This window comes from Chrysochloris asiatica, unplaced genomic scaffold (genome assembly GCF_000296735.1).
Source record: "Chrysochloris asiatica unplaced genomic scaffold, ChrAsi1.0 scaffold00312, whole genome shotgun sequence".
Taxonomy (NCBI): domain Eukaryota; kingdom Metazoa; phylum Chordata; class Mammalia; order Afrosoricida; family Chrysochloridae; genus Chrysochloris; species Chrysochloris asiatica.
The window spans coordinates 2630938-2642431 of NW_006408830.1; the positions used below are offsets into that span (position 1 = coordinate 2630938).

The 11494-nt window shown below is 49.0% G+C and overlaps 1 protein-coding gene across 1 annotated transcript in view; it reads right to left on the minus strand.

Annotated features, from left to right (window-relative positions):
- Positions 1-2079: 2079 nt before the first annotated feature.
- The window catches only part of RGL3 (ral guanine nucleotide dissociation stimulator-like 3), a 14742-nt gene continuing 5327 nt past the window's right edge, over positions 2080-11494 (minus strand). The window contains exons 6-19 of the mRNA XM_006875170.1: positions 8430-8572; positions 8117-8332; positions 7452-7555; positions 7272-7356; positions 6163-6219; positions 5974-6060; positions 5818-5850; positions 5614-5735; positions 4748-4843; positions 4571-4639; positions 4389-4482; positions 3688-3840; positions 3486-3600; positions 2080-2198 (exon numbers count right to left, since the gene is read on the minus strand). Of these exons, the coding sequence (XP_006875232.1) occupies positions 2080-2198; positions 3486-3600; positions 3688-3840; positions 4389-4482; positions 4571-4639; positions 4748-4843; positions 5614-5735; positions 5818-5850; positions 5974-6060; positions 6163-6219; positions 7272-7356; positions 7452-7555; positions 8117-8332; positions 8430-8572 (1493 nt within the window). The remainder of the gene's footprint in view (positions 2199-3485; positions 3601-3687; positions 3841-4388; positions 4483-4570; positions 4640-4747; positions 4844-5613; positions 5736-5817; positions 5851-5973; positions 6061-6162; positions 6220-7271; positions 7357-7451; positions 7556-8116; positions 8333-8429; positions 8573-11494) is intronic.

An 11494-nucleotide genomic window follows, 5' to 3' on the forward strand; every position in this document is an offset into this window, starting at 1 on the left:
ACCATTCCACATCTTCATTCCAGCCAGTAGAAGGCAAAAAAGGGGGGAAGGTACTTTCTTCCCTTAAGAGCAGGATCTGAAATTTGCCTACATCCTTTCCCCTTACCTCTCATTGACTAAGACTTATGATCCCATCTTGCAATTATTACTGTAGAAGAAGATGATTAGATTTGGGATCTCAATGGACAGTTTCATACTCAAAGCATGTCAAAGCAGAGTGATGGAGACAACATCTTTATGACATTTTCTGAGTTCCCGGATTCAACTGTGTCTAAATTCTGGCCCACTGGAGTTTTCAGTTACATGAACCATTAAATTTCCTTATGTTTTTTTTTTTTTTTGCACAAGCTTGTTTGAATTGTGGTCTTGGCCACTTAAAACAAGCTTGAGTAATATTGTGAGATGAAAAGCCCATGGTTGAGGATCAGCACACAGGAGGCGTTCGTAAGTCAAATGACTCTTAATATTGGTATGTTGCAATTGGACCTAGGGTTCACTTCATATCTGTCTTCTTCATCTCCTTGGGTTTTGAATCACAAGGTCAACAGTTCAAACCTACCAGCTGCTCCTTGGAAACCCTGTACAGGATCTCTATGAGTTGGAATCAACTTGCTGGCACTTAACAAGCACCTATTGACTGATCATTGACTCTCTCCCTGTCACAGCCCCTATTGACTCAGTGGTAATGACATTACTTGTCTCCCATTCCAATGGAGTCCTGGTGCGGTGCTGCAGGTTAATGCACTGGACTGCAAGGTTGGTTTGAACTGCAAGGCTGGTGTTTCAAGCTCAGCAGCCACTCCTCAGAAACCCTATGAGTTGAAACCAACTCGATGGCACTTAACAACAACAACATTCCAATGGAATTTGATTTCTTCACTCTTGTAAGTGTGGGGCTGTGAGCTAATGTGCTGGATTACAAAGTTGGTTTGATCTGCAAGGTCGGCAGTTCAAGCTCACCAGCTGTTCCTTGGAAACCCTATACAGGGTCACTATGGGTCGAAACTGAGTCAATGGTACTTAACAACAACAACAACAATAATACATATATGTATATGACAAACAAGAGGCATATTTCACAAGAAATAAGGGCTGTGACATGAATATATATATATACATACATACATGTTCATTACAGTAGCAGTAGTCACAATAGCAAAAAGGTGGAGGCAGTCTAAATGCTCATTAATAGAAGAATGGTTAAACAAACTTTGGTATATACACATGATGGAATATTACACAACGCTGAACAATCTGCACCTGGAGGACGTTATGTTGAGTGAAATTAGTGAATCACACAAGAACAAATAATGCATGAAGCCACTGTGGTAAAAGTTAAGAAACATTTTCTTGCTAAATGAAACATTCTATGATGGTTACATGGCGGGTGGGGAGTAGCTGGGGAGGGGAAGAAGTAACTAGAGGTAATTACTGTGAACTGATGGCACATAGAGTGGATTGCAATCATTGTAATGACACGAAGTGTCTATTTTGCTTAATGTGGGACTGATGATCTGTTCTGTAAACCTTCACTCAATTTACAATAGAAAGTCAAAAACAAAATAAGAAGCCTCTCTGGAATCAGGTATGCCTAATCCCAGCGCTGTCTTAGGGCTCTTAGTTTTTCTTTATGAGTGTGTGTGTTTTTACTTGATGAAGCATCACCATTGGCTATAGGCACAGAACAGGACTCCCATTTCATAACTCTGTGCACTATTTTCATCTGCTTCTGTCAGTTCTGCTGTGTCTCCAATAGTTATAAGATTTCCTTGGGAAAGGGTCTGACCACCACTGCTCTCCCCAATGCCTTGTCCCCTTCTGTGTTTATGGGGTGAAGCTCTCCACCAGCCATCCCATGGTTGGTGTCCTTGAAACATGGATCCAGTACCAGAAGGGTTAAAAGGATGACATACAATGGGCTAAAGTTGGATAGGGGGTGGATCACAGGGTAGAGAGCACAGTGTCATCTACTGGGGGTTGAAGGTTGTCAGCCAGGAGAGCCCTCTGTCTTGGTAGTGACATATACCAGGCCCCAAACTGCCCATGGGGTCTGTGTCCTGGAGGGAGGGGAGAACCACCTCAAGTCAAGGAAAGAGAGGGTGGGTGCCGAGTTCCCTCCTTCCGCCGCAGCACAAAGTCTCCGGAGGCAGCTGGACTCATTGCATAGAAGACGTTGGCGTTGTCAGGAATCAGGAGTTCTGGCCAGAGGTGGGGATAGTATGAGTGACCTGTGCCACCTCAGACCTTCCCCACGAAGGACCTGGGCTACCTTCTGCCTTATACTCTGGGGCCTCAACACCTTGAGTCTGTCCATCCAGTGCAAAGCCGATCTTAGGCCTCTCTCACGTTGAGCTTGAACACCTTCTCACTCTGAGGTCTCACACTTAACACCTGAGAGAACTCATGGAACCCTTCCTAATATCCAGCCATCCTCACACTGCCTTTCAGTATGAATAGTCAACCCCTCGCCTCGCCCTCCCAAAGCCTAGACCACGTCTGTTCCTACCTCCACACCCAACAAACTCATGTCCCCCTACCTTGAATTTCCAATCCACTTGGCCCTCTCCCATCCCAAGTCCTGATGGCTTCGAGGTCCCCAGGCTGAGTCCAACTCATTTCCTCACAGTCGCAAGTCCAGCTTCCCTTTAGCTGCCTACTCTTATCACACTGAGCTTGTTGAACAGCCTTGTGATCCTGAAATGTAAGCCTACATTCCCTTTCCTTCTTTGACCCTGGACAATCTCAGTTGCCCATATCTCCTAAAAAAATAAAGAACTCTGGTAGCGTGGTGGTTACCAGTTGGGCTGCTAACCTCTAGGTCAGCAGTTCGAAACTACCAGCTGTTCCACGGGTGAAAGATGAGGCTTTCTACTCCCGTAAAGATTTACAGTCTCGGAAACCCTATACAGACAGGGTCGCTATGACTTGGAACTGATTTTACAGCACAGCTCATGTTTTGGTGGACTCCTTCCTCACACTCCGGCATCCTGGTGGCAGAGTGATTAAGCACTGGCTGCGACCCGAAAAGCTGGCAGACCCACCAGCGGCTCTGTGGCCGTCAGAATCAACTTGAGAGCAATGAGATGGGTTTGGTTTTTGGTTTCTTTACACAAAACCTGGTCAAGTTCACAAGCCTCACAATTTAAATATAGTCATCTACTGCCATACCCCACCCCTGCCACTTCTTGTTGTTAAATGCTGTTGAGTCAGTTCTGACCCATAGCGACCCTGCATAGGGTTTATGAGGAGCTGCTGGTGAGCTTGAACCACCAGCAAATGGTTTTGGAGTCTGGTGCATTAACCCACAGTACCAGACCAGGACTCCATGCCACTGAGGCCATAGAAAGTCATCTTACCCTTACTCTGAGGCCAAACCACTTCATGGCTCTGTGAGCTTAGACTGTTCTGTGTTCCATCATGGGCCCTGGTATCTGCCACCCTCCTAGTCACCCCCAAGCCTAGGCTCCAATCTGTCCCCTGCTCACCCCTGTCTCCAGGAAGGATCTGGAAGAGCTGGTAGTCTCGGGCCCAGGGCTGGACCACATTGTGCTTCTGCAAGGCTCGCTGGACCACACTCGGGGCCTTGTCCTGACTGGTTAGCTGGGAAGGCAGGGACAGGAGGTGAGGTGTTGAGAATCAAGCCCCCAAACAGGGTTCCCATAGCAGGCTCCCAGGCCAGCCCCTCACCAAGATGCTCCGATACAGGTTCCCATGGTCGTTGTCGATACTAACGCGGATGACACGGGCATCTGAGCCCTGCTGTCCAGGGACAGGGATGTGAGGGCCACTCAGGGGTAAGGCCATGACCTGGGAGCCTGGCAGGTCTGGACTCAGGGGCAGCTGTAGAAAGTGAGGGTGGGGGTGGCAGAGGTTGCAACCTGACCCAGCTGTCAACACTGAAGGGTAGAGGGCAGGCAGCCCCTCCCACACTGTTGTATCCGAAGTACACACAGGCCACGTGACCCCTACACACCCAAAGCCTGAGGCATATAGTCAGAGCACCCACACAAGCCCACGTATATACAATCCATCACATACGGACCTTGGTTCCTTATTACCCAACCAATGTACACGTGGCCAATAGACACACAAACCCAAGCTCACACATAAGGAATCCCGAGTACACAGGAAGCAATGCACACATGCTCACAGTGGTCGTACACCCACAGACCACCCGTTCAATCAACAGTCCCATACTTGGTCCCACCAATCTCCATGCTCACATCTTCTCTTTAGAAATGCAGATTCCTGGGAATACGTGCACTGCACTTTGCAAAAGTTGCCACAATGATCTCTCAAACAGGGCCACGGTGTCTACCCAGGGAGCTCAACCAAGCATGCCTGGACCCTCAATGCTGCATGCACCCACACACACAGGTAGTTGGTACCTTGGTGCTAGGGCCTCGAGGCCCTGGAGAGGTTGGAGGACTCCCAGGAGGGTCCCTGGTTCTAGGGCTAGATGGGGGAGAGCCTGGGGACAGACTGGGATAGATGCAGAGTCTGAGGTGGGGTGGCTGGCCCACCCCCAACCCTGCTGTCTCCAGTTCCTCCCACCAAACGAGATCCCTACCTGGAGGTGGGGGATGAGGGGTCCCCAGGGCTCCCACCAGGGGACGAGCCTCTCTCTCGGGACAGCTTCCTGAGAATGGGGACAGGGAATGAGGTTAAGGTCAGACTCAGCTTAGCCATAGCTCTTGCACACCTCCACCTACCCACATCGCTCCCACACACACACCCTGAGACTTACGCACTGAGACGCTTGGTGAGGCTGATATGGCGTCGGATGCGTGGGGAGCTGGGGCAGGAAGCAGCAGGTGGCTCGATGACACGGGAGATGCGGTAGCTAACAGTGGGTGGGGGTGGGGAGGCCAGGAAGCAGCAGGGGATGAAGAGTTAGAATCAGTTGGAGTTGGGTTTGGGGTGTTGTTGTGAAGTGCCATCGAGTCTGTTCCTACCCATAGCGACCCTTTATAGGGTTTCCAAGGAATGACTGGGGAGCTTGAACCACCAACCTTGCAATTCAAATGAATTTTCAGTCCAACGCATTAACCCACAGAGGCACACCAGACTTTGGGTGGGACCATCAAATGTCAGGGTTATCAAATGGAGGTCAATTACAGCACCAAGGTCTCTTTAGGGTCAGGGGTGGGATGAGATGGTTCACACACTGAGACAGAGAAGTCAAATAAGGTGAAGGGTCAGAAGGCTGGGGGTCAGATAATCAGTGAGGTCTATGCTCAGTCATGATTCCATGGAATGAAAGGAAACAATTGGAATACTTGAGTTGGATGGTCAAATAAACATCACAGTTCAGTGTCAGTCACTCAGCACTGGGGTCAATGACTGGGGTCAGAGGGTCATATTTGGGGGGGTCACTAATGGGGTCATGGATAAAACAGGGTCTGAAGTTGGGTAAGAGAACAGATGATGCCATTGAGTTGAATGGCCAGATGAATGTCAAAGGTGGAAATCAGAAAGTCCAATAGGGTCAGAGGTTGATTGAGGCCATCAATTGGACTGGCAATAACAGATCACAGGTTGGGGATCAGGACTCAGGAGGGGGTTGTAGGAAGAATTGGAGGGGGCCTGCAGTAAGAGGGCCTCAGAAATCACCTCTGCTCCTCAGTGAGCTGGCGTTGGGCACGCAAGGCGGCCAGGAAGGGCAGACAGGGGCTCAGACAGTAGCTCCGACAACGCCTCTGCAATTGCTGGATTCGGGCCAGGATCTCCCATTCCTGAGGGGGCAGCCTCTGAGACCCTGTCCCACTCTGCCCCCTCCCTCGGGCACCCTGCCTGCCTACCCCAATGCCTACTCACTTTCCTCCTCTTCTCAAAGTTGATGAGATCCCCCTAGGATTAGACAAAGTAAGTCTGAACTAGAGACTCCAGGGTCAAGGAACAATGGTCAGGGCCAGGGGCTGGGATATCAGGAGGCAGGGGCTGGGATTAGGAGTCAAGGATCAGGGATCAGACCTCCAGTGTGTCCGGCAGGGCCGTGTCCAGCATGACCAGGTCAGTGAGGAAGGTACCGAGGTAGGGGACAGGGCCTGGAGGCAGCTTCTGCAGCCCCCAGAGTTCCAGTCATTTTCTGCGGTTAACAACCCCTCCATCAGCCTCTACCTCCCTCCCCAAGCATCCCTCATCCCAAACGGCATCACTTACTGAAGCTAAGCTTCCCGGGGGACTGTCCTCTTCTTGAGGTCTCTCCGTGGCCTCCTCCTGTGGGAGAGAAAGCTCTCCTTTGAGCCCTCCTTCAGGACAGAGCCTCGAGACCCACCACGTGCCCCATTTTGCTTTCAACAATCACAAATCCATTGTATAGGCCAAAGGTCAAGCTGGACTGCCCTGGGGAAAAGTAGCCAGAGGGAGACAGGGATAAGCAGTAAGCAGGCCCCACTGGAGTGATGGGAGGTGGGGCTGGTGGTACCAGGGCAGAAGAGAATCCTATGCCAGGCCTGAGTGGGGACACTCTGGATCTTGTCTCCAGAGTTTTGCTCTGCCTGGTAATCCCAGCATTTCTAGGGCAGTTGTTATGGTACTGAGTCCTCCAGAGAAGGCGCAGTCTGCCTGGCTCTTGGTGGAGCTTCCTGGCACACAGTAGGTGCTTAGTGCTTCTTGTCATTCAGTCACTAACATATTTATTGAGCACCTACTATGGGCTCAATAATATGTTAGCTCGGGTGTCACTGTGTTTTAGGTGTTGGGTTGCTAACCAAAAGGTCGGCAGTTAAACCCACCAGCTGCTCCACTGGAGAAAGATGAGGCTCTCTGCTCCTATGAAGACTTAGTCTTTGAAACCCTATATGAGGTCACTATGAGTCCGAATAGACTTGATGGCCATGGGCTTTTGTGGACAGAGATATACCAGCAGTAGCAGGGTGGGGTGGAGATGATGGGGGGCTAAGGGAGAACCCCTCTGAATCAGGACTATGTGTTGTAAACCAGGCTTGTTGGCACACCGTTGTTAGTTTTACTTATCAAGGTCAAGTCCCCAGCCTACCCCCCCTCCCCATTTGCTATGGCTTGACCTTTCCCTTGTGACATTTCGTTTTGTTGAATGAATAAACAAGGCAATCAGGAAATGAGCTCTAACCGGGAAGAGGGAGGCAGGCAGCAAAGGCAATGGGACTGCCCAAGGCCAAAGGGAAGGTCATTCCTGAGGCACAGGGAAAGAACACTGGATGTCATACCATGACAAGGTGGACCGATGACGCCCCGGCGGGACCCATGCCTCCCTGGGCCTGGGATCTACAGCTCAAGCCCATCTATACCTGAGAAAGAATCTCTCTGCTGCTGAGGTGGTTGTTCTCATCGGAGAAAATCTGAGAAAGTTTCCTGAACGTGGATAACGGTTCTCTGGGGCATCAGAGAGAGGTCAGGGGTCAGAACTTGCAAGGTGGGGTGAGGAGGTGGTCCCACCCCAGCGGCTCCCCACTCGTAGCACTGCTCACCGGCTCACCGCACCCCAGCTGCTCTTGAGCCTGTAAATAGGGTTTGACTGCAGGGCGGACAGGATGGCGCGCAAGGAGGAAAAGTTCCGCAGTTCCCGGCAGCGCTGGGGAGCAGCCCAGATGGGGGCGCTAGTCAGACTCCAGACCCACTTTTGACCCTGTGACTTCTGACCCCTGCATCTTGCCTCACATCTGACAAAACTATCAGGTTTAAGCCTCCTCTCCAAGAAGTCTACCCACCCCTCCCCTCCCCTCTGACCTGGACCTGTTTCTCCCCGCACCTCTCGAGCCCCGTCGACCCCCTACCTCGCCCTAGGCCCCCCACCTCTCTGACAGCATCACTCCCAGGCTTCTATCCCTCCTGCCTGAACCCAAGTTTCTCCCCAGGTATCATCCTCTTCCCAGGCGCCTACGCCCACTATCCCTCCATTGCCCTCAGACCCCTCAAGCCACACACTGTTCTCCTCTGGGCCCCCAAGTCTTTCTGTTCCTTCAATCCCTAGGTCCCTGTGCCTTTATTCATTTTCTTTCCTGCTTCAATCCTGTTCCCCCCACCCCCACTTCCTCGCCCCCTCCTCTTATCCCTAGACCCGCCTCAGCATCCCTGTGCGATCCCCAGAGTCACGGACCACCCTTTCTCTGTCTCCTCCCAGCGCAACACTCACCTGAGCGATGTGGATCCACTTCTCGAGTCGCAGCGCCCTCAGCGGGGCGGCCAGGCCGGGCGCTCCGAGCACCGAGCCCAGCACGCAGCCGGTCACCTTGTTGAACTGGGCCACCGTGGCGCGCACCGTTGGAGCGATGCCTGCGGCCCCGGGCCGGTCTCTCTGCGACCACACCGAGCCCAGGCACTCGCAGGGGCGCACTCGAGAAAAGAGTTCCTGGGACGGGTGGAGGGAAGGGAGGAGCTCAGCAGGGTCTGCCCCTCCCTCTTCCTTATACTCCCGCTTTCCCAGGTCCCGGATCCCGGGTCCTCACAACATCCATCAAGGTCAGCTGCTCTGCCACTTCGTCCACGCTGAAATCCAGGAGCTCGGGGCCTTCCCGCACAAGTCCTACCTCCTCTTCCGCACAGCCCTCTGGGGAGTCTGGGTTAGAAGTCTGAGCACCTCCCGGAGACCCTTGAGGAAGCATGAGAGAGGGTGGGTAAAAATCTCCAGGCGTCCTGTTGGCACAACTGTTAAGCACTTGGCTGCTAACCCAAAGATTAGCTGCTGGGACCCACCCATCGGCTCTGCAGGAGAGAACCTGGCAATTGACTTCTGCAAAGATTACAGCCAAGAAAACTCTCTGGAGCAGTCCTTCTCTGTCTCACAGGGGTCCCAAAGAAGGGAAATCTACTCCAAACTCTAATAAGCACAAAAATTCTCAAGTGTGTATCTCCAATGGAACACAGCATTAGTCTTCACTGAGCACCTAATGTGGATGTCCTGTCACTCAGCTTGCAACCCCAAAGAGGTACTATTATGTACCCGCCGGCTACAGGCGAGGATCCCTGGTGGCACTGTAGGAGATGACTGCAGGGTTAACAACAAACACAGTTGGTAGTTCAAACCGACTAGATGCTGTGCAGGAGAAAGATGAGACTATCTGCTCCTGCAAAACTTTACAGCCGCGGAAACCCTATACAGGGTCACTAGGAGTTGGCATGAGCTCAGTGGCCTGGGTTTGGTTTGGTCTAAAGATGAGAAAAGCAGGTACCGAGCAATTTCCCCTAGATTACATCTTCAGTAACCAGCAAAATGAGAACCTGAAACCAGTGGACAGTAGGTGTTCAAAAGCTGAAGTAGGCAATCAAGCTCTATGATTTCAAGTCTGTTTTTGGATAAGATTTTGCTGCCCTTATCTTTTGGGGAGCAATGGCACAACTTTGTGGTTAAGAGAAAATTGTTTAAATTATGGTTTGTTCACACAGCTTGCTGTGTAACCTAAAGCAAGTCTTTTTAATGTCTGTGTTTTGGTTTCTTTATCTTGTTTATTTTAATTTTTTTAGATTAAGTGAGATAGTGTGGTTAATAAAATGTGAGAGTTTATCACAATGAGTTTCAATAATGGCATCCTCTAGGGGGCAATTTGGTGTCCTAGTGTGGCACTGGGGGTTAATGCGCTGGAATGCAAGGTCAGTTTTAACGGCAAGGTCGGCAGTTCAAGCTCACCAGCACCTTCTCAGAAACCCTATACAGGGTCTCTATGGGTCAGAACTGACTCAATGGCACTTAACAACAAGGGGACAGTTTGGAAGTTTCCAGATTTGTCTTTAGTTGGGGATTCAGCTTTGTTACCAGCCTTCAAATGTCCCCCCAGACATTCATGTCATTAGAAAACCTGTTTACAATCATTTGCACCTTGAATTTGACTATAGTATTCATAAATATAAATCATGAATGATCATAAATATAAACTATAAAAATCGGGACTCTATTTTGCTTGGATTTTTCAAGTGTCATTCATCATTTTGGGAAGCAATATCACGCCATCCTCTTTGCTGTTCTGTCTGAGTTGTCACTGCATAGCCTTGTACTCGTCAGTGTTAGTGGGTGATACGGTCACTGGGATACTAGGACATGCAAAGGCACTGGGGCAACTTCATTATGCCGCTTAGTAGGGCATGTCCAAGCAGGAGCATATCAAAAAGCATAGTTTACTATTGTGCAAATTACTTTCATAAAATTTCATTTCTACTTCAGATTCCAATTGTGACATCATATTAGTTTTTAAATGATCTTGTCTTTCATTTCAGATTAGGACAGATAGCATTGCAAAATATTAATTTTTTTTTTACAGTGAGTTATGGAAAAAAACTGTGTACCCAAATCTAATCAAAGCTTTAGATCTTACAGCAAAGATGGGGGATAGAGAGGCAACTACATGATACCATGAGGAAGCAAACAGGCAAATCCAGAATGTGGGACATTCCTGGAGACAAATGATCCATTAAAAAAATAATAATGGCATTAAATAAAAACATAAGGGGGGCTGTTATAAAATGAAGTAGACTTAGGAGACAAATAACCAAATGATTTGAGTAGATTATCTTTGAAGCCTGATTTGAAGAAACAAATATAAAAAGACAATTTAGAGACAATGGAAAGACCTGACTATGGACAGGGTGTTTTTGATATGAAGGAATTACTGCTGATTTTGTTAGAAATGATTATGGGCATGAAAATTATATAAAACACAAATTTAAAAAGTCCTTTGTCTGAGGGACAATTAAGTTTGGAGTTTATTGGAAAACAAAAAACAAAATTGTCAAATTGTTAATTATGGAAAATGGGTGAGAGATGTCCCTGTTGATTATTTTATCCTGGTATATTTGTATATAAGGAGCTCTGATAGCGTAGTGGTTACAAATCGGGCTGCGAACCACAAGGTCAGCAGTTCGAAACTACCAGCTGCTCCGTGGGAGAAAGATGAGACTTTCTGCTCCCAAAAAGATTTTCAGCCTCGGAAACCCTGTTACCAGGCCATTATGAGTCAGAACCGACTCCACGGCACATAACAACAACATATTTGTATATAATATAATGATATATAATAAAAGTAAACCCAAAATGAAAAGATATTAAATAAAGCAAGTCCCAGTGGGCACACAGTAGGTATTCATTCCATGTTCATTTTCTCCTCTGACCTCAAAGAACTCAGCCCACTACAGCATTTTTACTAGAAATTTCTACGATGATGGAGATGTTCTGTCTGTGCCATTCAATGTGGTCACCACAAGCCACAGGTGGCTACTGAGCACTTGAATTGCAGCTGGTGGGACTAAGGAACGGAATAGGTCTTTTTATTTAATTCTGTTGTTAAGTTCTGACCCAGAGCGACCCTGTATAGGGTTTCTGAGGAGCAGCTGGTGAGCTTGAACTGTCAACCTTACGGTTCAAACGGCTTTGCAGTCTGATGCATTAACCCACAGCACCACACTTATTTATAAACTAATATTTAATATTGTTGTTGTTGTTATGTGCCGTGGAGTTGGTTCCGACTCATAGCGACCCTGTACAGGGTTTCCGAGGCTATAAATCTTTACGGGAGCAGAAAGC